This window comes from Muntiacus reevesi, chromosome 1, assembly GCF_963930625.1.
Source record: "Muntiacus reevesi chromosome 1, mMunRee1.1, whole genome shotgun sequence".
NCBI classification, from domain to species: Eukaryota; Metazoa; Chordata; class Mammalia; order Artiodactyla; family Cervidae; genus Muntiacus; species Muntiacus reevesi.
This window is the reverse complement of record NC_089249.1, coordinates 88,674,994-88,700,378: the sequence shown is the minus strand read 5'-3', so window position 1 is coordinate 88,700,378 and position 25,385 is coordinate 88,674,994. Positions and strand designations below refer to the sequence as shown.

The 25,385-nt window shown below is 44.6% G+C and overlaps 1 protein-coding gene and 1 long non-coding RNA gene across 2 annotated transcripts in view; one reads left to right on the top strand and one right to left on the bottom strand.

Annotated features, from left to right (window-relative positions):
• Nucleotides 1–253: 253 nt before the first annotated feature.
• Nucleotides 254–22,093, bottom strand: LOC136147067 (uncharacterized). The gene is made up of 3 exons (XR_010659107.1): nt 21,942–22,093; nt 19,970–20,104; nt 254–600 (listed from the first exon to the last, which is right to left on the bottom strand). It is a non-coding gene; the product is annotated as an uncharacterized lncRNA (long non-coding RNA).
• PTGFRN (prostaglandin F2 receptor inhibitor) overlaps nt 21,335–25,385 on the top strand; it is an 83,555-nt gene continuing 79,504 nt past the window's right edge. The window contains exon 1 of the mRNA XM_065906208.1: nt 21,335–21,663. Within this exon, the coding sequence (XP_065762280.1) occupies nt 21,615–21,663 (49 nt within the window). The 5' untranslated portion in view covers nt 21,335–21,614. The remainder of the gene's footprint in view (nt 21,664–25,385) is intronic.

The following is a 25,385-nucleotide window of genomic DNA, read 5'->3' as shown; positions in this document are numbered from 1 at the left end:
ACTGTATATCAGTAACTAACACAACACTGTTAATCAGCTATACTTAAAAAAAAAAACCCATTCTGCCAAATTGAGCTATCTCTGTGTATTGTACACAGAAGTACCACATACACATGCTTGATGCAACCATACCTGAAGTTAGCAGTCACAATTAGATGAATACTGAACCTGAACAGGGGCAAATAGTGCTACTTACTAAGATCAAGTAATCTAATTCTTTTTATTTAAATTGCAAACTCTTTCATAGTCCCATGATGAAGTTGTCATGTTTAGAAAATTATAAAAGAAAATGGAAGTGAGAATAAGAACATCAGAAAAGTGGAAAATATCTTACCAGGCTTTTTTGGTACGAAGACTCTGTTTTGGCCAGTAGATTAAAATTAATGATAGGATCTATTTCTGTATGCAATTTTTATTAATAGAAGATCAGTTTATCCGTGGAATACCAGATAAGTGTTGAACAAATATTTCAAAAATAACAAGTTGAAGGGCCATCAACTCATTAATCTGCCGGGTGCTCACAGCTTCAGTCTAGCCTTGATCCTAGTGGCCAAGTCAGGTCAAGCTCCTTCAGCCTCATTTGGTCTCCAGTTTGCTCTCCTGTGAAATGGAGGTATTAAAGTAGAAGCTTAAAAATTTACCTTTACAACCATATGACTCTTTGAAATTCTTCCTTGAAAGAAAAAAACAGTCAGCCGGAAAGCAGAAATGGTTACTAAGCGAGGGATTTTGCCAGTCGACTCTGCTGTGGTATTAAGACTTAACGTGAGGAGGTAGTAACTGTTCCATTATGCTGAATGGAGCCTCACCCGGGCAGGCTGGAATCCTCCGTATTACGGCTCATTCTCTTCTTCTTGTTTAAGTTCTGTTCAGTCACTGTTTGGGAAGAAAGTTGTGGTTAATCTATCTAGAGATGGGTTGAATAATTAGAGGAGATGCTTCCAGAGGCTACCAATTAGGGTCTCCTTCAGGGGGTGGTCAGATACTACAAAAAAGTGGGTGTGAACACACACACCCAAGTACATGCTCCCCACCCACCTATGTTAACCTCTACCCCGCCTCCCCCCAGGCTGCTCACATTGGAATGTATGCGCAGATCATCTGAAAGTGAAAGTGAAGTCCCTCAGTCATGCCTGACTCTTTGTGATCCCATGGACTGTAGCCTGCCAGGCTCCTCCATCCATGGGATTTTCCAGGCCAGAATACTGGAGTGGATTGCCATTTCCTTCTCCAGGGGATCTTCCTGACCCAGGGATCGAAGCCAGGTCTCCTGAATTGCAGGCAGACTCTATATCTGAGCCATCAGGGAATCTAATCAGATCATCTGGGGGCACCTATAAAAATGCAAATTCTGATTAAAGAGGTCTGAGTGGGGTCTCTGAGCCTGCGTTGCTAATAAGCTTCCAAGTGATGCTGACACAGCTGGTTCTCAGACCACATTCTCTGACACATGAATACAGCATTTCTGGTGTTAAGGGCAGGGTGACAGGGAGATCAGAGTCTAGAAGAGATAAATACACAGGCCAGTGACTACACGATGATGTTATAAGGGTTCGTAAAGACATACAGGTGTGTGTAAATATAGGGGAGAAAGGGACTAGATAGGACTAAGAGTTGAACAATTTTAAAAAAAGGTCTGGCAAAAAAAGACAGATTTCTATCTATGGATTCCTTTGACAGTGTCTAGGAAGGAAATGAGTCTAGTTTGGCTAGACTGTATTTGGCACCTTGGATGGTGACCTCTCTGGGAGCAGTAACATTTTCTACTCTCTTTGTATTCTGCCTAGTAATACAACACTGGCATATGAGTTCCCCATAAATGCTCATTTACTAAGTGAATAACTAAATTACTTAATGCGTTTCATTTAATTTTTGTAGTAAAATATACAGAAGTTTACCATCTGAACCATTTAAGTGGAAAATTCAGTGGCATTAAGCACATTCACATTGTTGGGCAATCAGCACCAATATCCATGTCTAGAACCTTTTCGTCAGCACAACTGACCCTCTCTCTGTATTAACTCTCCATTTCCTACCTCCCCTGGCCACCGCCATTCTTCTATCTCTATCACTGTGACCAATCCAGGTACCACATATAAGTAGGATCCTATTTGTCCTTTTGTGATTGTCTTATTTTACTGAGCATGATATTTTCAAGGTTCATGGATGTTGTAGCATGTCAGGTTTTCCCTTCCTTTTTAAGGCTGAATAATATTCCATTGTCTGTATGTACCAAGTTTTGTTATCCACCCACCTGGTGATGGACATGTGGGTTACTTCTGCCTTTTCACTATTGTGAATAATGAAGCTGTGAATACTGAGGCACAAACATTTCTATGAGTACCTGCTTTCAACTTTTTGGGGGATATATCTAGAAGTGGAATTGCTGGGTGGTATGATAATTTGTAAGTTTTTGAGAAACCTTCACAGTTTCATTTAATTTTAAAGTTTAAAAATTTAATTAATACAGGACATAGGCGATTTAAGCATCCAGGTTCTCCTTGCTGGGCTTAAGGGGGAGGGACCTTCAAATCCGGTAATTTGTAAAATGGGTTAGCTTGCTGAACGTCCCCTGTGAGATGCCACGAAGGTGGAGCTGGATGGCAGGCTACATGTCACATCGTTTTACCCAGGCTGGAAGGACCACTTAGCAAGGGGAGTGTCAGGCTTTCATTGATCAACCAGCCCAGGCCTTCCAGCAAGTCTCCCTTGTCCATACGGCAGTTGCGGAGAAGAGAGCTCCCCTCATCCCCATCCCTCCCCTTCCTATGGGATAGCCTGAGAAATTAAAGCCAGCAACGGTCTTCATGCCAAAGGCAGAATGCTTTCTGCAACCGGTAACATGGGCAGTAACATTTTCCAGGGAGTCGATCTAACTCTGACACAGCCAAACCTCAGGGAGCACAGACTTCCCAAAAGCAGAATGCTCTGAGGGTGTGGTCAGGGCTAAGGCCTGGGAGGGGCTGGCCCGGCAGCTGGAGGCCATTAAAATGTGGCAAAGTCTCCCTTCTTTGTTCTCAGGATCAATTTAAAGTGCTACCAGCCCCTGGGGCAGCAAGTTAAATGCCAGGACAGGGATTTAGGACTATCCAGATGAAATCCTGACTCTCAAACACAGGATGTCATTTTGAAAAAGCTATGTATTGAAGTAACAGATTTTTTAAAAAGCATCCACCGTCCCACCCTCCCCCACCAGCAAATTCACTGTTTTCACTTTTCCTTGTTCTCCTCCATAGCTAATGCAATTTTTATTGCTCTTTTTACTCAATCTGTCATGCCTTAGATGTCTCTTGTCTCCTCCCCATTTCTGAAGGCAGTTCTACCCAAATTTGTCATTTTCAGATTTCTTGGGATTGGGGAGAAAGATGAGTCCCCTTCCTTCTGTCTCTTGGCTTACTTCCCTCCAACACACACGCGCGCGCGTGCGCGCGCACCCACACACACACACACACACATGCACACACTCCCTCCATCCCTCCAGGTACCCTCCTTTCTGTTGGTGACGTGTTTTCACTGCCTTGATGACTCACTCCAGTTTATTGCCCAACCTATTCCCATTCAGTTAGGAACAGAACTGTGCTTTTTCAGCCTCATGCCCATTCTCATCTTGAGTGTGCCTAGAGTCAGTCATTGCAGAAGGATCTTTCTGCAATGATCGACTGGATCGACTGGATCCTGTGCAGTTGACCCACTGGACTCCAGCTCTGGGCTTGCTGCCCTGCATCAATATGGCTCATCTTCTTGCCTGCTCCTGAGTTTCTCCACCTTTCTCTCTTTCTCTCTCTCATATATATATATATATATATATTTTTTTTTTTTTTCCTCTCTCTCTCTCTTCTGATAGGAGTTCTCAGAAACTTCACTTATACTAAGTGACTTATAAAGAGTTTCCTAGAGGATTTACTGTTTGTATCCACCAGAATGCAGTCCATTTTTTATATCTCTCAAATTTTTAAAACTATCACTTTGGCATTCCTAGCACAAACAGAGTAAGCTTTAAGGACAGTGGCTCTTTCCCTCTTTCCAGCATCTCTAAATAAGCATCGTTCAGTTTCCTGACAGCAGGGCCATGACATGGGACTCTGGGCTTTTCCCAGCAACTTCTGTTTCCCACCTCCTGTATCCCTGACTCTGATTTGAAAACTTCCTTCAGGTTGGGTGGCTCTGACAATGCTCCCTGGTTGCTGTTTCAGCCTTGTTGCACATCTGGATCTTTTGCTGCTGGGGACCTAGCTCTGATTCCCAGATGCTTGCCTGCTTCAGGTGGTCTTTATTCTGATTGGGCCAGCTGTCCTGACTTAGCAGAAAGCACTCAAACTTTATCTTCAGAAATGGCAGGCAGGGGAATTTAGGATCCAGGACTAGATTAGAACTTTCTCTCTCCCGACTGAGCTAACATTTGGATGTCCTGGTTTCCCATCTTGAATGGTACTTTTTTTCATTGATCAGTTTTCTCCTTTTAATGAAAAGATCTATGGTCTAGATTAAGTTTAGGGACTTAAAAACCAGTCTTAGAAAGACTAAATAACAGTGTAAATTTGAAGTCAGAGAAGCCAGAGATTGGATTAAATCTGCAAGCCTGAAAACTGAGCTTTTCTCTCAGGCTCAAGTTCTGCATCTGTAAAGTGGGGTTGATACGAACTACCTACTAGGTTGACTATGACATGAAGTGAGATAGTGAAGTGAAAGTCGCTCAGTCGTGTCTGACTCTTTGCAACCCCATGGACTATACAGTCCATGCAATTCTCCAGAATACTGGAGCGAGTGGTAGCTGTTCCCTTCTCCAGGGAATCTTCCCAACCCAGGAATGGAACCAAGGTCTCCCACATTGCACGTGGATTCTTTACCAGCTGAGTCACTAGGGAGGCCCTAAGTGTGATAATATACATATAAATCTCTCAGTGCACAACCTAGATGGCACACAGGGCTCTACAACTATATACTTTTTATTACTTACTAACAAGTACTGAGCATTTGCTATTTTATTAGTACACTAATTTGTATTAATTAGGATACCTTTGACATCAAATAACAAAGCTGCAACCCAACTGGCTTAAAAATTAGAAAAAAAGTTTTTTCACATACCAATCATTCTTCGGGAGGGGAGGCAGTATAGTTTCCCCGGTTGATTAGTTCAGTGGATTGATGATGTCACCAAGGACCCAGGCATTCTCCCTTTGTCCCTGCCATTCTTTTTTTTTTTTTTTTTTAATAAATATTACTTTGTTATTTATTTTTGGCTGTGCTGTGTCTTCGTTGCTGTGCCTGGGCTTTCCCTAGCTGCAGCGAGCAGGGGCTACTCTTCATGGCACTGCATAGGCGTCTCATTGCAGTGGCTTGCTTGCTGTGTAGCATGGGCTCCAGAGCATGAACTCAGTAGCTGGAGTGCCCGGGGTTAGTTGCCCTGCAATGTGGAATCTTCCTGGACCAACGATTGAACCCATATCCCCCGCATTGGCAGGCGGGCTCTTTATCACTGGACCACCAGGGAAGTCCCTGCCATTCTTGTCATATTAGCTTTGTCTGCAAGCCAGCTTTTCTCAACTCTCTAACTTGGCTAACACAACCATCATCACAACCAAGCACAGCAGCGTCCAAGAAAGAAGACACCATGTGTGTATGTGTTTTGCTTTTTTTTTTTTTAATAAGAAAAAGGAGACTTTTCTGTTTCTGGCTATGAAGCTGTAGCTGGCATTGGAATTGATTTCTGTCACAAACAACTATCAAACTGGATATAATATATGAAAAAACTGTTTTCCATCATCATTCACAAGCAGTGCAGGGTTATCCCCAAGAGAAGGGAAAAGATAGATGAGCCCCACAATTGCTTTGACTTTCTTCCTGCAGACATTTCTGGATCACAGAGCAGGAAGGGGACCCATGCAGAGAAGGTAGCCTCTCTGAGTTCTGGAGACACAATCAGAATCTGGAATGCAGGGTTTGAAATGGGGGGCAGAGTGCTAGAGAGACAAAAGCCATAGAGAGAAAGAACCCCCAGTGATCAGCTTAAGGGGAAATTCTGAGTCTTTGGTTGAATACTAAGCTGAACAATCTCAGAGTAAAACTGTACAAAACTGGGCAATAAAACAAGTCTTGAAGCTGCACAGTTCCCAGTTCTCACACAGGAATGACAGCTCTTTGTATAGCAGCTAGATGGACTGGAGGGTCTTCTCTGGATACCTGAGCATTCAAGAGAGATTTGGAAGGATCTTGCACTAGTAGTAAGGCTAAACTAACCCTGGAGTAAAGGTTACCTGTCATAACAAAGATCTAAAAATCCTTAAAAGAATTGATCTCTTTTTTGAAAAATAAAAAATGTGTGTCTATGTGTGTGTGTATATGTGTGTGTGTGTATACATTGTCTGTTTGTCTGAGATTCAAGATTAACTAGGTGTTTCTATTTGCTAAATCTGGCTGGCAACTCAAGATAAAATGTACCGGCATATATCAGAGATATTAAATTCCAGACAGGTTAAATTCCAGACTGTCAAAATAAGGTGACTATCACAATAAAGTAAGTCACAAGAATTTTTTGGTTTCCCAGCCCATATAAAAGTTATGTTTATACTATACAGTAGTCTATTAAGTATGCAATAATGTCGTGTCTAAATATATATATACCTTATCTTCCCTGGGGGCTCAGACAGTAAAGCATCTACTTGCAACGTGGGAGACTGGGTTCGATCCCTGTATCAGGAAGATCCCCTGGAGAAGGGAATGGCAACCCACTCCAGTATTCTTGTTTGAAGAATTCCATAGACAAAGGAGCCTGGTGGGCTATAGTCCACGAGTTGCAAAGAGTTGGACATGACTGAGCGACTAAAACACACACACACATACCTTAATTTTAAAATGTTTTATTGCTAAAAAATGATAACTATTATCTGAGTCTTCAGTGAGTAGCAATCTTTTTGCTATAGTAACATAAAAGATCACTTGATCACAGATCGCTATAACGAATATAATAATTATGAAAACTTGAAAATACTGTGAGATACTGTGAGAATTACCAAAATGTGACATAGAGACATGAACTCATCAAATGCTATTGGAAAATGGCACTGAGACATTTGCTCAATGCAGAGTTGCCATAAGCCTTCCATTGTGAAAAGCTCCATGCCTGTGAAGTACAGTCAATTGAAATACAATAAAGTGAGGTATGCCTTGCTGTAGTTACAGAAGATGTTAATATCAAGGAAGGCTGAAGGAAGGAGACATAGGAACTCTGCACTCCCTTTGCAACTCTTCTGCAAATCTAAAATTATTTCAAAATAAAAGTCTAAACAAGTAAGTTTATAAAAGATTTTTAATTACATGAGAAAATGTTACGTAAAAAAAAAGCAGGAAACTTACCTGTGTGCTCATTATGGTATTATTTGTATATTTTCAAATGAAATTTATCCTTAAAGGATGAAAAACATTGAAAGGAAATATATAAATATTAACAGTGGTTATAGGTGGATGATTATATTCTCTGTTGTTTTTATTTTCTTTTTTATACTTTTTAGACTTCTAGTTTTTGTATAATAAGCGTACATTACTTTAAAGAATTAAAACAATTTAAATAGTTTTTAAAAAAATCAAGCTTATCTGCAGGTAACTTAACCACCTGCCCATATAAAGCCTATCACTCTTTTAGAGAAGATAACAAAATCTAGAATATAATGTCCACATTGCCTAATATCTAAGAGGCAGAGCAATGTTTCTCCTAACCAGAAGAAAAAGCAGTCCACAGAAATATTAAAAATGGGATCATGGTGAAATTTTCAAAAAAAGAAATTTAAGGGAATTCCTTGGCAGTCCAGTGGTTAAGACTCTGTGCTTCCATTGCTGGAGCCCAGGTTCAATCCCTGATCAGAGACCCAAGATCCTGCAAGCTGTGTGGTACAGCCAAAAAAAAAAAAAAAAAAAAAAGGAATTTAAACAGTTATAAATATATTGAAGAATTCAAAGTAAAACATGAAGATAATGAAGACATAAATGGAAACTACAAAAATAAAGAAACCTCTAGAGCTGAAAATACAAATATCTGAAGTGAAAAATTTGCTGGTTGGACTTACCAGCATAATCAATACCACAAAAGAAAAGATCAGTGAACTTGAAGACATAGCAATAAAATCCATCCAAATTGAAGCACAGACAGAAAGATGTTTTTCAAACAATGAGCAGAGTCACAGCGCCTTTTGGGATAATATTATGACTAACATACATTCAATTGGAGTTCAGAAAGACAAAAAGGGCATTTCAGTCAAAAAATATATTTGAAAAAATAGTGGCCAAATTTAAAAAAAATTTGATGAAAACTATAAGCCATGGATCTTAAAATTTTAATAAACTCAAGAGAAGATAAATATAAGGAAAATCTCAGCAAAACATGTCATAATAAAATTATTGATGGCTCCCCTGGTTGTCCAGTGGTTAAGAATCTGCCTTGCAATGCAGGGGACATGGGTTCAATCCCTGGTCCAGGAAGATCCCACATGCCATGAGGGCAACTAAGCCTTGTGCCACAGCTACTGAAGCCTGAGTGCCCTACAGCCCATGCTCTGAAACAAGATAAGCCACTGCAAACAGAAGCCCACGTACCACAAGCAGACAGTAGCTCCCTCTCTCTGCAACTAGAGAAAGGCCATGCATAGCAATGAAGACCCAATGCAGCCAAAAATAAATATATAATATATATTTTTAAACTTCTTTTAAAAAATTATTGAAAACCAATGGTAAAGTGGAACTCTTTGAGGTAGCCACAGAAAGAGATACATTGCATACAAGAAAACAAAAATAAGGCTGGTAGGGCTGACTTCTGGCCAAAAACACTGCAAACCAGAAGACAAAGAATGACATCTTTAAAGTACTGAAAGAAAATTAAAACTTACAATCTAAAATTCTACATCCAGGGGGAATAGTGTCCTTCATAAAATGAAGACAAAATAAAGACATTTTCAGGCAAACAAAAGCCGGAGAATTTATCATCTGCAGCAGTAGACATACAAGAAATGTTAAGGTAGTTTTTAGTGGCAGGAAAACAATACTAGATAGACATTGGGAACCACACAAGGGAATTAAGAGCTCTAGAATGTAAGCATGTGGATTAATATGAGACATTTTTCCTTATTTTAAGACTACTTTAAAAGGTAATTGACTGTCTAACCACAAAGTAATAATAATGTAGTCTAAGATTTATAACAAATGTAGAAAAAGTTAATGAAAGCAATAGCACAAGGGAGGAGAAAGGAAAATGGAAGTAGTTTGTAACTTCTTATATTAACATGAGGTAGACTGTGACAAGTTAAAGATGCAGACTGTAAACACAGAAACCAGTTTTAAAAAGAATAGCCAAGAAGTATACCTAAAAACAAAAAGAAGAGATAATACAGAATACGTAAAAACAAAATAAAACTCAGTCAAATAAAGGCAGAAAAAAAAAAGACCATATGGGATGAATAGAAAACACCAGGATCATAGAATTAAACTCTACCTTACTGAAATTACATTAAATGTAAATGTTTCTAACAATCCAATTACAAGGCAGAGATAGTCAGAACAGATTAAAAAGCCACAATCCAACTAGATATAACCTGTTAAAATTGCATTTTAAATAAAAAGTCACAGATAGGTAAAGATAAAAGATGAAAAAGATATACCATGCAAATATGAATCTGAGGAAAATGTCTGCAAAACATGTAGCTGATAAGGGACTTGTTTTCAAAAACAATGAAATTCTACAAGTTATTCATAAGAAGAGAAACAACCTGATTAAAAACATTCAGATGGCAAAGAAACACATGAAAAGATACTCCACATGATTAGTCTCTAGAGATATACAGACTAAGACCACATTGTAATTCTACTACAGACTCACTAGGATAGCTGAAGTTAAAAATTCCTGACAAAATCAAGTGTTGGCAAGGGTATAGGAGAACTGAAAGTCTCGTACGTTTCAGGTAAAAATGCCAAATAATATATTTCAAAATGTTATCTAAGAAACAGTTTGGGAGTGCCTTATAAATTTAAACATAAACCTAACATGTGATCTAATAATATCACTCTCAGTCATTTTCCCAAGAGAAAAAAAAATGTCCATATAAACACTTGCTTGCAAATGTTCACAGTAACTATGTTCATAATAGACAAAAAAACTGAAAAAAACATAAGTGTGCATCAGCTGATGAGTGCATAACAAATTGCATTATATCTATAATGGAATACTGCTCAGCAATTAAAAAAAAAGATGAACTGCTGACACATGTAATAACATGGATGAATCTCAAAAGCATTATGCTATGTGAAAGGATCCAGACATGTAAGACTATATCTGTATGATTCAATTTATATGACATTTTAGAAAATGTAGAACTATAGTGATAGAAAGCAGATCAGTCGTTGCCAGCGACCAGGGTGCAGAGGAAGGAGACTGACCTCAGAGGAGCATGGGAAACTTCTGGGAGAAGAAATAATTTTTATAATGATTGTGGTGGTTGTGGTTACATGACTGTCTAGATCTGCAAAAACTCATCAAACTGTGTATTTAAACTGGTCAATTTTATTGTATGTCATTTATTCAATGACATCTCACTAAATCTTAAAAATAATAAAAAGAAAATGAAAATCAAACAAAACAAACCAAAAAACCCCAAATGAGAAGAAAGCTAAAATAGCTATATTAATAGAAAAAAAAGAAAACCTTTCCAAGAACAGCTCCCCTTCAGAAGACCTCCCCTCACATCTCATTGACCAGATTTTGCTCATGTTCATGCTTAAACCACTTCCCTGGTGGCTCAGATGGTAAAGCATCTGCCTACAATGTGGAGACCTGGGTTTAATCCCTGGGTTGGGAAGATCCCCTGGAGAAGGAAATGGCGACCCACTCCAGTACTCTTGCCTGGAAAATCCCATGGACAGAGGGGCTTGGTAGGCTACAGTCCATTGGGTCGCAAAGAGTCAGGCACGACTGAGCAACCTCACTTTCACTTTCATGCTTAAACCAATCACTGACAAGGGAATGATATTTGTGAAGCTTAACCTTGGAGCTCTGGAGATCTGCTATAATAGAGCAATCAGGAATTACCTATCAGACATGAGGGGATGGAGGCAGTCTCCCATAAGGTATATGGTTCAGCAGAAGTGGGTGGGCCCCTTAACAACAGTGAGGTTCTGTTAGAAAAAGAGGAAGGGCGGTGTATTACTTATGGTAACTGTAGCAGCTGTAACAAGTAAGCCCTCAAATTTCAGTGACTAAACACCTTCAAAGCTAATTCCTACCTAGCCTGGCAGGACAATACAGATGTGCCTGGTTGCAGGCAGCCTTCCTCCATGGGGAGATTCAGGGACTCTTATTTCTTCTCCATCTTGTGGCCCTGTCACCTTAGGAATCTGCTTCCATCTAGCAGACGAGGGAAAGAGACTGTGAAGAGCCCACAGAATTACTTCAACTGCTTCCCTCAAAGTTACATGTGGAATTTCTGCTCATACTCACTCAACACATAAACACTTGGAAAGGGAGCTAGAAATATAGTCCCTGGCAGGAGAGCTGATTCCCAGTGATAACTCCACACTGTGGAATGTCACTCACATTTTGGTGGCAAGCTGGGTGTCCACTCTAGTGGGGGTGGGGGTGGGGGAATTCACTGTTGAGTGACAGATCAACAGTTTCTACCACAGAAATGTTATTTATGCTGTCTCAGTTATGCCCCATACAATATTATTTTTGTCCCCATCTTACAGATGTGGAAAAAGACCCAGAGAGGTTAAATAATTTGTGTCAGGTCAGAGAGGTTTGTAAGTGGCAGAGCGTGAATGTTCATCTATGCTGTGTGACTCCAATTTGGTTCCTACATCACCTGAAAAAACCCATCACCACTTCTTTCTTTATCATTTGCCTTCTGGTGCTTCTGGCTCAGAAGAGTGTCAGAAGGAAAACTTTTAAGAATGGACCACACAGGTGAGGAGCAGGTCTCTGCCGTACACCCACCAAGTTCTTTTTTTGTCACCGTAATTTAGACTGTGGAAATGCTACACCAGCCCCTCTTTTCTAGAGTAATGTTGACCCATGTCTGGGCAAATAAGAAAAGTTTAGTACAACCAGGGCTGTTCAAATAAATCCTAACTCTCTCATTTGTCAGCAATAAGTAGTTCTCATGACAACCCCCACTCCTTCTCCACAAAATACAATGTTTCTCTCTTTTCTTTTTCTTATACTAGCATGCAGTGCCTGAGTTTGTATGCTCAGTCCTGTCCGATTCTTTGCGACCCCACAGAGTGTAGCCCTTGAGGCTCCTCTGTCCATGGGATTTTCCTGGCAAGAATACTGGAGTGGGTTGCCATTCCCTTCTCCAGGAGATCTTCCTAACCCAGGGCTTGAACTCCAGTCTCCTGTGTCTCCTGCATTGCAGTCAGATTCTTCGGGGAAGCCCAGCCTGCAGTGAGAAGTGATCAGATCTTACTTTTGGTTTTCATCATAATCTTTGACCACGCCTGGCATTCTGTATGTCACACTCGTACCCAAGATGGCAGCAGAAGTGTGGCCTTGAAGGAGAAAGGATGTACAGGCAAAGGAGAGGGCTGAAAGGAAGCTTTCCCAATTTATTCAAATGGTAGTACCGTCCGCATCTCATTTTTTAAATTAAAAACAAACAACATTTTCCCTATGCTGCCACTGTGAGATGAACAGGGTGGAGGAAGAAAATACTAAATGAGTTCCTCCTGACTCAAAGTCCTTGGTACGTTACCTGAAAATGTGTTTACTAAGGACGAATTTCTTCTCTTCGAGGAGAGAGACTCATTCCAGCCATTCACCTCTTTAATCAGAGCTCAAGAACTTTCCAAGTTAATTTATTTTAAGCAATTTCCTCCTGGAAACCCAGCACAGAGGTGGTCATACCCTCCATTTGAAGTGCTAATAACTCACATTGTAACTCCAGTCGGCTCCCTTGTCTGCATTTGGCATATTTTGTGAAATCATTTTAATATTCCATAATCACTTTAATACACGGTGTAATCTTGAGCAAGTTACTTAGGTTCTCTGGGCCTCAAATGCCTCATCTGTAAAATGAGGGGGTTAGAGTAGATAGTGGTTTTAGATCATTTTTCCTTCAAATAAAATTTTTACGTGGTGTTCCAATAGGTAAGGGATAAAATTATACCAGCTCTAGTTGGAGCGGAAGCCTTTACTTAACAGGCCTACCAAGTGTCAAATACCGTGTTGGGTGCTGGGCGAGTAGAACACAGCTTCTTTTCTCATTCTGATGGGAAGACAGAGGTAAATACAGGACAGCTGTGCAACCACAGACACATTCAAATCCAGGGCCAGAGGGAGGCATAGGGTACGGGTGTGTGGGGGACAGTAGCCTGGGGGAACAGGGAGGGCTGTCGCCAAAGCAGATGGCCCGAGTCACAGTGCTGGGGCCCCTCCCGTGGTTTCCACACAGCCACGGGGGGCAGTTCCGTGCATGCTGCCAGTGGCCCAGCCCAAGCACACCTGCCTCTGTCCAGCTGCCTGCGTCAGGACTCCGGGCTCAGAAGCTGCAGAGGCGTCTCAGCCGTCAAGACCTGAGGATCAGAGGGTCAATGCCTGAGCCTTCTGTCCCCTAGCGGATGGTTCTAAGGCACAAGGGACACAGAGGGCCCGCAGCAGGGCATCTTTGAGGAACATACCCTTTTTCTCTCTCTCTCCTTCCCTGACTTGCCCCCCTGCTCCCGCAGCGCTGCTCTCTGAGAGCACTTCCCAAATCAGCCACTCACACCCAAGTCAACATCTCAAGTTTTGCTTTCAAGGGAACCTAACCTAAAGGGGTGGCCATGTGCTGCAGTGTGAGAGTGCAGAGCTGGGACAGGACAGCAACAAACACTGAGAAGTGAGAAGCCGCGGAGTCGATCAGGGGCTGGCTGGACCGGCACACTGGAGCTTGAGCTGTTGTCTGCATGAAATCTGGGGTCAACTACCGTCCATCTGCCCAGGACGCTCTCAGACCACTCCAACCCTCCAACCCTGTGTGCTTGGAGAGAGCAAGCTCATTCTAATATTTGCTAATCAGGGCAGATGAATCAACAGTGCACTTTTCAAGGGTTAGCAGAGGAGAGGCCACTTCCAGCTGCTCCTGAAAACGGTGTCCTTTCTCAGGAGCTCCCGAGGCTCTGATGGGTTGCCGTGCCCTCCTCATCCCACCAGTGCTCAAGTTGAAGGGCGGCTGACACAGGCAAATCACTGGCCAGCCCTTCCCTGGAAGCAGACTTCATTCCTTATGATTATTATCTCATTGTATTTAATCTGCAAATGAGGAGTTAGAATTTAAAATGTGTCTTAAAGAGCAGGAGGTGTGGAATAGAATTTTACAGTAGGGAGGATAGGAAACCACTTCCTATGTCGTGCGCCTGCCTGAACATAATAAGAGAAATGAAAATGAAAAAAGGTAAAGTGAGGGGAAGGGAGTTCCTTTCCCTTGCCAATTATAGTGGCGAGATAAGGAGGAGCTGACAGTGAGGCAATTCAAAATTCATGGTGGAAGTCCTATTCATGTCTGCTAGAGGAAGGCCACAGATTGGACCATAAGCTTTCTAGCCACTATCATGAAAAGGAAAACTGCCAGTTACAATATTTACAAAGTCCATAAGGGAAAGATGGAGGGCAGGAGGAGAAAGGCATGACAGAGGACGAGATGGCTGGATGGCATCACTGACTCAGTGGACATGAGTTTGAGCAAGCTCCAGGAGAAGGTGAAGGACAGGGAAGCCTGGCGTGTTGCAGTCCACGGGGTTGCAAAGAGTCGGACACGACTGAGCAACTGAACATCAACAACAGAGGTAGAAAGAAACCGGTCGCTGAGGTAGAGCACAGTCTTTGTAGCACTGAGACCACGTAAAATTTCTCCCTGGGTCCTAAGTAGAGGGGCTGCTGCCGGAAGTGGTGAAGCGCGTCTATAAACCTGTCCTTAGGGCTGCTCCTTAGGACGTCCCTCAATACAGACGGATGGCATCGTGACAAAACTGCAGTTCACCTCTATGGGGGTGATAGTAGGATAGGGCCAGGTGTCACACTCGCTGATGGTCTACTTAATTCATAATTCAGGGGTAGATTCTCAGGGTACCTAAAGGAACATAGAGACTGCATTCACGTCGGGCGATCTTCCGTAAATACTGTTTCATGCAGCTGAGCTCTTAAAAGTATCGGGCAGAAGAAAGTTTGAAATCATCATCTGGATGGTGGCTGGTCCAGGTGGCTGGTTAAGCACAAAAGCACCTGCTCTAGCCATCCATCAGCCCACCTGGGGCGGGTCTGACATCATCCTGTGAAATGCTGGGGCCAGCCCCAGACTCTCACTGTGACTGGGATGCAGACCTCCATGATTTCCGTGGGCAGATGGCCAAGATTCTCCTTGGAAAGTCACTTCATATTCTTTCTGACTCAGAGGCAAATGGGTGATCTAGGCCCCACAAGCTTTACGTCAAAAAGCACGGATGTAGCAATTTTAGACCACACAAAAAAATATTGAAGCAGGGACCCCAAACCGGCTTCTGCCACAGGGAAAGAAAAGTCATTCAGTAAAGTGTCCCTGAAGTGGCTTGCTGTCAAAATGCCACTCCCCACACACCTTCCAGGAGAGACAAAGTTACCAAAAAAAGTACCTCTCTACTAAATGACTTGCAGAGGGCGATTATGAGCTACGAAGTGGATGAGGATGGGAAGATGTCTACAAAAATGGTGGCTTGGTTTTAAAATCACTAATCAGAATCCCCACACAGAGTAGGTATGTAGCAGGGGTAGTAATCCTCTTGTTGTCTTAGCTGTTCAGTCGTGACCGACTCTGCGAGAGCATGGACTATAGCCCCTCAGGCTCCTCTGCCCACATGGTTTTCCAGGCAAGAATACTGGAGTGGGTTGCCATTTCCTTTTTCAGAGGCTCTTCCTGACCCAGGGTTTGAACCCAGGTCTCCTGCATTGCAGGCAGACTCTTTACCCTCTGAGCCACCAGAGGCCTAGTTTTGTCTAGTTTTGTGCAAAGCTTCCACAGACTTTGCTCTGTTCTCTAACTGCAAGGGCACACACCAGCCCAGCCCTAAGGGGTGGAAGTTCAAGAAAAGGAAACAGCAGGGACAAAGACTTAACTTTGGAAGAGGAACTAGAAAAGACAGTAGGCTGGATTGAGATAAATCACACAATCTTGAGGACTTCCTTCCAAGGCAGCTTGTCTGGGTCCCCACCCAAAACAGTAATCCCCTCACAGCCCCCCTCACAGGTAGGCACGTAACTTTTCACTGAATGGTTTTCAGAGAGAAGAGGCTAACACCGAACAATAAAGCTCCCCTCATCACTGATGACTAACTGCTAATGACAAATGATGCCAGTTCAGTCTCTAAGCAATTTTTGCCCAGTGACTCAACATAACACCCGAAGCAAGTCTATCCCTCCTTTGAAAGGCAAAACTTCCACATAATCCAAAGATAACTACTCAGAGCTCCCTGTTGCCTTCTCCAAGTCTTCCAGAAGAGCCTATTTCCATGTAAGGTAACGCCTCTCTGGATGAGGGTTGCCAGACTTAGCAAATACAAATGTGGGATGTCCAACTGAATTTGAGTCTCAGATAAATAAGGAATACTTTTTCAGTATACGTATGCTTCATGTAATATTTGGGATGTATTTACACTGAAGAAGTATTCCTTATTTATCTGAAACTCAAATTCAACCAGGCATCTTGTATTTTAGGTAGCAGCTCGACTCTGGTCACATTTTAGTTTGCAAATGTTTTTGAAAGGTAGCGCCTAGAGCTTAAGGCATTGTTCCATTTGAACCTTCAAGCAGAGCTCAAGGTGGGTGAGAAAGTCTGACGGAGGAACAGTGGTAAGGGGAAGGAATGGGGACCCCCTCACCCCTTGACCCGCTCCCCACTACCCTCACCCATGCTTCTGTGTGAAGAACAAGTGAAGGCAGAAAGCTGCTTCCCTGGCATACCATCTTGGAACCAGGGCACAAGGTCAGGCCAGGTGGGCACCTTTGGGGACCATCATGCTTGGCAGCCTTAACTTGGTAAAGCATCTCCTCCAACATCCCTAAGCCCCCTCTAGCTTTTTCCAGCTTCTGTGATGTGGTCGCACTTCCTTCCCGTAACGGACCCTGCTGTCTCTATTCATTGTTGGAGGTATTTTCAGCCCGGATGATAGCATATTGGCACAAAACTACACACAATAACTGGGGCCTCTCTCTCCACTTACCTCCCCTTCAATTTCCTTTGCTTTTCTGGCATCAATCTTCTCCCCTTCCTTTACAGCATTCCAGGTCTTTTGATACATTAAACTAGATTATAAACTCCTCTAGGGCAAGGGCTATGCATACTCTTAATATAGTAATAATGCCTCACTTTTGTAGAAAGCTTTTATTGCAAAAGCCTTGTCTCATTCCATTTTCTTATTTTTCTCCTCACACTTTCACCCCAGTGTCGCTGCAGGAGCAAATACTTGGAAGTCACTCCTGGTCTGGAATCAGGGCCAGTTCTAGACATCGAAGGACACTTTCTCTGTTATCTCCCATTTTGGTCTTTGAGGCCAGAGGTCACAAAGCACAGCCTTTGGCAGGACTATACTTAACCCATTCCAGGCAGATAAGACCCCTTTCTGTTTTTGAAACTTGTCAGATGGGCATTCCACAACTTCCCTCATGGCCTCACTGAATGACTTTCACTCATCAGGAAATGAAGGCTTCCTCTCCCCCACCCCTACCTTTTTAACTCCTAATTCCATTCTCTAATTCTATGATTAAATCTTAAAGTTCTTTTTGATTAGTAATCCCCATGTTTAACTTCAATAGGAGAAATAGACACCTGAAACCAATACAAAGGAAACGTAGTGAAAATGATTAGTGCAATGAAATGTTGCTATGGAACATACTCTTTTGCTGGCCATTCTGCTAAAGTAGCTTCAGGGTCACAGAGAGAGGCAGAGAGAAAGTGAGGGAGGGAGAGAGAGAGAAGGGGTGATGGAGGCAGCAAAGGTAACACACAGGGTCTGGGTGAATCTTAGGATAATCGGCAAATTCATTGGGACCTTTTGACATTTGCATGTTCACCTTTAAGACAGTAAGGCGATTTTACAGATCTCAGCAGGAAAACCTGTTAGAAGTGAGAGTGTAGGACCCTCAGGGGTTTTCAGGGGCAACGCCTGCAGACAGATCCCTGTAATCAAGAGACAGTAATGGTTGGCTGTTGTGACCAGAGTCTCTAAGGGTCTCTGTGATCTGGCAGGAAACCTACAGAGGGGGGACTCCCCTCCTTGGGGATGGGTGTGGATCAGAGTTGCTGCAGAGTGAGCCTTCCTGCCCCGGGCAAGCCTACAGACTAAGCAGACTGAGAACAATTGGTTGGGGCAAAAGCCTTACCTATACATGGGGTTGCTCACTCTGGAAAATATTAATAAAAGCCATTCATAATGAAAGCATCATCAGATTCCAGAGTTATGACTTAACACATTGTGTTGGTCTGTTTCAGGTGCTATGTTCCTTTAGCTCGAAACATATTTTATCTTTTGGTAGTCAGGGCTATGAAAAGGGTGTGGTGCTATGTCCAAGCACCTGTAGTTATTAATTTAGCCTCATTTTCTGCTACATAAATGGTTATCTAGGGCTGACTCTCATGACATAACACAGCTGACTACCCACTGCCAAGAGACCATCCACTTTTGTCCTCATTGTACTGGCCCTGCCTGGAAAGTCTTATTTCTTCTTTCCATTTCAACCAACTACTGCTGTTTCAATGACTGTAAGATGCACCATTAATTTAATAACATCTGGGGGTGGGGAAGGGAGGAGAGAAGAATCCCTTCCACATTGAATACACAATGTCTATTGTTGGCTCATCCGTCCACCTCACAGCTAGAGACCTGCTGGTCATTCAATACTCGGTTCACAGTCATCCCCACTGAGCTGTTTTGGACAAGCTTCCTCAGGACTGACCACTCCCTTGTGTCACAACTGCATCTGGCAGTGCTGTCACACCTTCTGAGTCAGGAGGCACAGACTGTAAGCACCTCAAGGGCAGGAGCAGTTATATTTACCTCTGTTTTCCCAGGCACCAGCCCAGTAAGTGGCATTAATTCACTCCACAAATATTTACTGAAGACCTACCATGTGCCAGGCACACTTCCTGACTTGCACTTTGTTAAACAAAAGAGTTTTTAGCAAACATCGACTCTACAGTGATGTGAGACATAAAATGAGCACATGACAGTCTCTCTCTTCCACTATTAGACAGAGATGGGAGCACTGTGTCTGCTGTCAGCTTGAGCTGATATAACAAGTATCATGAACTGGGTGGCTTAAACAACAGACAGTTATGTCTCCCACTTCTGGAGGCTGTGAAGTCTAAGATCAAGATGCTGGCCCATTCAGTACCTGGTGAGGACCCTCTCTTGGTTTGCAGACAAATGCCTTCTTGCTGTACCCTCACACGGCATAGATACAGGTATAATGCCTCTCACGTCTCTACTTATAAGGGCACTAATCCCATGCAGGAGGGCTCCATCCTCCAGACTGAATTACTCCCTGAAGTCCCCACCTCCAAATACCTTTGGAGATTAGGGCTTCAATTTATGAATTTGGTGAGGGGACACAGTATATTCAGTGCGTAGCATGGGCTAAACTCAATGTGACCAAGGGCCAGAATGTGTGCTTCAGATGTTAAGCATTGTGGGTAGTTAAGAAATGGAAAGATTTGAGCTTCCGGAGGGGTCAGGTCTTACTCTTCTCTGTAGCTTCAGCATCTCTCAAGGCCTAACAAGAGGCTTGCATTTAAGGTTGCTTGAATTAAATTGAAAGACTTCCCAGAGAAATTCTAGAGGATTCCATGGGATGGGAAATGCAAAGGAACTGCTAGGTGGGTGAACAGCATGAAGAAAGGCTTGGTGACAAAAATAAATTTAGAATTTTTTTTTTTAGTATGTTAAAACATATATAACCTTCTGTTGTTGTTTAGTTGCTAAGTATTACCTGACTCTTTGCGACCCTATGGACTGTAGCCCGCCAGGCTCCTCTGTCCATGGGATTCTCCAGGCAAGAATACTGGAGTGGGTTGCCATTTCCTTCTTCAGGGGATCTTCCCAACTCGGATTGAACTGGAGTCTCCTGCATTGGAAGGCAAATTCTTTACCACTGAGCAACTAGAAAGTCTCATATATAACACAGAATCTACCATTTTAACTGTTTTTAAAGTCTACAGTCCAATGGCATTAAGTACATTCACATTATTGGCCCATCAGGGACTAATTTTTAAGTCTCTTGCAGATGGGTTCATACCTGGCTAAAGGCACTTTTGTTAGTGGAAATAACGATGTACTGGAGTAAAAGCAATGTTCCTCTCCCAGTTGGGGCAGTTTCCCATTAACATCTGTGATTTGTTTTGCATATATTAGAGAGGCTGTGACACTGGGGGATGGGGGGGGGGCACCAGTGCTGTGTTTGAATTATCCTTGAGAAGTTTTAAACAATGAATACTAAAAATTTCCCCCTAATACTGGGTCATTTGTATTTAAATTAAAAGCACAAAGCCCCATTGTGGGGGGAAGAAAAGAATCTTTATTGGCAACCAGTTCTGTCCACTTAGAGCAATAAATAAAAAGTTTAAAGAGTACATTCCATATGAAGTACTGAAGCTATTAATACACTTGGGTTCTGAGCGTCCGCATCCCCCCCACCATGGGTCTATTTGTGGGAAGAGTTAATCAGTGCCATAGGCACCCCGGAGAAGGAAGGAAGGAGGTGGGCGAGGGGAGGCGAGGCCTAACCAACCACAGGGCAGTGAGCAGAGCCTGTGAGATCTGGGTTTTGGTCTTGACACTTCGCTGTGAATCTTCGGGCAAGGCACCCAAACACTTCGCGCCTCTGCACCTTGGAGGCTGGAATCCCCGGAGTTTACAGTCCTTTCATCTCTTTCAGTCCTATCTGGACAATATTTAGCCAAGTCCTAGCGGCTGGTTGGTGGGTGCTTAGTTCGAGACGAGTGGGTGACCGTGCGGGGAGTTAGCTGAGGGACCCGGAGGCCCACGTGGGGACTCGAGAGTGGTGGGACGCGGGGTGTCTCAGAATGGCGCTCAAGCAATGGGATTTCCAGACAAGGCTTTCCAAGGCCAACTTTTAAAGGTCGGAGGAAAGTTTGTGGCGGGGCGGGGGCCCCGAGGGGGGAGAGCTGGGTGGGCTCCGACGCCTCCTCCCCTTTAAGCGGGTGGTCCCAGCGCTGCCTCCGTTACCTGGAGCGGGGAGGGGCTTGGGAAAGTTTGTGTTTGTTGCTGGCAAAGCGCCGGATGGGAGGCGCGGGCGGGCGGGTGCTGCGGTTCTTCCCTCCCGCTTTCGGGAAGCGGTCGGGGCTGCAAGCTCAGCTCGGCGGGGCGGCCCTGGCGCCCGGCTCCCGGTGCCCGGCCGGCTGGAGGAGGCGGGCAGAGGCGGGCGGGAGCGGAGCGGAGCGAGGGGCGCACGTCCGCCCCAGCGCTGGGATTTCTCGGCTCGCGAGGAGAGCGGAGCAGGCGCGCGGCCCAGGCGGAGGAGCGCTGACTCTGGAGCAGCCGGAGCTGGAGGAGGAGGAGGAGGAGAGGCGGCGGGGAAGGAGGAGGAGGGGGAGAGTCGCTCCCGCCCGGCGAGCATGGGGCGCCTGGCGCCGAGGCCGCTGCTGCTGGCGCTCCTGTCGCTGGGTGAGTGCGCGCGGGGCCCGGTGAGGCGCAGGGGGCTCGGCCGGGCGCGGGGGGACCAGCGGGGCGCGGCTACCGCGCGCGGCCTGGAGCGCCGACGGGGCCGGAGCCGCTCCCGGGGGACCTGGCCGGGGTCCGCGGGCGGCAGGGCCCGGCTGGGGAGAGGGCGCGGGGCCGCCCGGAGCCGGGCGCGGGGTTCGAGTCGCCGTCCTGTAGGCCGAGCCTCGCCCCCATGTGCGGGGGGGAGTGGCCCGCGGCCGGCTTCCCCCGGCCCTCCCTACCTGTTAGTCGCCAGCTGCCGGCTCACCTTGAACTCCCGGCCCGGAAGGTGCCTGCTGTCCCGGCCTTAGTCCCGGGCTTGCGAGCGGAAATCTGCGGCTTTGATCTGCCCCGCCATGGCCGAGAGAGGCAGAACCGCGCTCCGCGCACACTCCCCCGCGCCCAGCTGCCTTTCCAGGGAAGCGAGAGGATCCACTAACTTCCTTCTCCGAAGGTCACCGGGTGGCCCCGAGCGCTACAGTCAGAATGGGTGTGCGGGGCCCTCCGTTGTGTTAGTTGTAACGAGCTCTTCTGCCTTAGTCTTCTCCTTCAGCGCCTGTAGAAGCTGCCTCGCTGCATATTTGCACACAAAGACCTGGGTGCCTTGGCTTCTTCAACTTTTCCTACCTGTTACTTTTCTCCCTTGCTGTCCCCTGTCTTCCACACTCTCTAAACCTCGGTGCCTCCTGATCCTTTGACCCAGCGCCCTCCATCCAACCCAAGGAATCTTTGGTGTTTCCCCCCGCCCCCATCTTCCATACACACAGACACCATCTTCACCTTGTATAATGTGATTATATTAGTATAGCCAAGTGGTTATCAGCCACAGAAATCATCTGCTTATTAAGTGCCCACCGTGGATCAGGGAGGCTGACTTAAAAACTGTTCTTGAAGCCTTTAGTCAGTGTCAACCAGAACAGAAGGAATCCTGTGACCTGCCTGGGGATTTTCTTCCTCACCCCTGGAGATGGCAGAACTGAATCTTTTATAAAGCCACACAGTGTGTGATGTCTATCCTAGCCAGACCCCAGCTGCACACAGGCTAAGTGACTACACTGCACTTATGGTCAGAGGGTCCCAGTGGAGGCCTTCCATTGCCACTGCCAGCCTGGCATCAGGTCTCACTGTCCCCACCCCTGTTACTCCTGCTGCTGGTGGAGGCCCTCCTTTCTAGCTGCTACTGTGTTTTCTTCTTTCCCCTCTGAAGGGTTTTCTGGAACTTCCTCCCTAAGAGAGCTCACCCAACTACCACATTGCTTTAGATGCCACCAGGTGCAGAAAGCTTGCACATCTTTCACTTGATTTTGTGGCATCTGTTCTGTGCTCTCAGATCCTAGTGCTTTTATTCTCTTCCTTTCACTCTGGGACCCTTGTAGGTTTTCCCTTTGTTGCACACCGCTGGTGATAGTCCACACCCATTATATAATTGGCTGATGTGTCTGGGTCAGGCAGGGCCACGGCCACTGGTTGCACTGATTGTGCACTGCATAACTCTAGGAACAACTCTAGGAGCTGCCGTCTGATTGTGCACTGCATAACTCTAGGAACAACTCTAGGAGCTGCCGTCTGATTGTGCACTGCATAACTCTAGGAACAACTCTAGGAGCTGCCGTCACTTTCTGCTTGTGTGAATGACCCTCCCTAGAGTTGTGCAATTCACAACCCTGGCACTAGTTAAGTGGGTGGGGCCAGGTGGAAACTTGAAAAGAATGTCCTCAAGTAACCACGGTAAGAGGAAAAAAGAGAAAGGTCAAAGAGACTGACAAAAGCAAAAACTGAAGTGGGGAAAGCCTGGCTTGGGATAGCTTTGAGGTGTACCAGTCCACCCTGCCTGGCTGGATGTCTCATGTCACCTATGCGCAGGGAATGTCTTTGGTGTCACCAGTCAATGTTTTGCCCCCAAACAGTTACTGAACTTCGTGTTTGCGTGATAACTCTGCCATACCGAATCTCACTTGGTGTGGCTTCAGTTTGACCTCCCAGATGCCCTCCCTGTGATACTTTACGCTGTACTGATTCTTGCCACCCAGTATGTTGATAAGCTAGATCATCTTTCCTCTTATATTGCAACGTGGGCATAGTCTTACTGTCACTTTCTTTGACCTCCACATTCACTCTGTCTCTCAACTCTGTCGCTTTTCCCATAGTGCAGACTCCAGCATCTTCTCTTCTTCCTTTATCTAAAGCTACTGTCCTCACCCCAGTTCTGACAGCTCCCCACACAGATCTGACATCTTCCTGTTTGACTTTTTCCACCGGCCTCCCTTCGGATTGTTTTTGGAGGTGCCACCTTGTTTCCGTGATCCCTTATGATTTTCTTCTGAGGATGTTCTGCCCCTTGTATTCTCTCCCCCGCTACTTCTCTCTGAGTGGGGACTGTCATTCTAAGGACCTTGTTTGCTACCCTTTACATTGAATGTATGTAAACCTTCTGGCCTTTCCATTTCTCATGACCTGGGAAAGTGTCTCCTGCTTCTCCACTCTTACCTGTCTATTTCCTTTCCCCCTTAAAACCACTTCCTCCGTAAAGCTTCTCTAAATGAGTCTACCTATCACAATCACAGCAGAACAGACTCAGCTTCAGGTTTTCACTTCCATGGCCTATGTCTGACCTGTCTTATCCATCCATTTAATACAGCACTTCTTGAATGCCCACTGTGTCAATAAGAGTGTCCCAGACAAATGACCAAGACATAGCGTCTCACTGAGTGATCAGTTGGGATGGGCGGACAGTTAATAATAAGAGCTAAATACAAGCCAGAATGACATACCTGACATAGAAACCAGGTGCTGGTAGGAAGCAAGGAAGAGGATGATTAATTTAGACTTGGGATTGAGGTTGATTTTGCTGAAGAGGTGACATTTGAGCTGAGCCTTGAGGATAATTAGTATTTTGAGAGAAAGGATGGGAGAGGCTTCCAAGCTCCGGGAAAAGGCATCCAGTGTGGATGAGTAGAAAGGACATGGTTCATTCAGAAAGGGCATGGAAATTCCATGAAACTGGAGGAGGGAGGAGGATACACTAGGAGGGCAAATTGGAAAAGTGGGTCTGGGTTGGATTCTGAGAGCTGTTCCTACAGTGCTGAAGTCCTTGCCATTTGGATGGGCTAGTTTGCCTTGTGGGTGCTGCCACACAACTGTGCTTCTCCCATCAGAGCACTTATTTATCTCACTGTGTATGATTTTTCCTGCTCTAAATCCCCACCCTGATTATATCCCATGAGGCGGTATTACATCCCAGGTCGGTATTGTTTGCTGTAGTATTCCTCATACTGAGTGTCCGGTATAGAGTAGGTGTTTGGTAAATACTGGCTGCCTGAATGAATACATGTATATATCGTTTTATCTGTGGGTTATGGTCTGCCATTGCAAATCCGCAGTGTGAGATTGATACAGCATGTTGATGTGTTTGAGGAGGTCAGTCCTGGTGTGTGGCATGAATTAGAGAGTGGGAGGTATGAAGACTGTGGAGAGGGATTAAGATACTTTCTTCATGTGCATCTTTTGGAAAAAAGTTGCAAATCCATCGAAATAGTTTCTAAACAACAAAAACATTACGTCTGTTTTAAAATCCAGATTTCATAGATGGGTACTGTATTATTCTATTGGGTAGGCTGAATTGTTCTCACAAATAGACTGAAAGCATAGTGATTCAAACAACAGAAGTGTCTTTCCTAGCCGGTCCT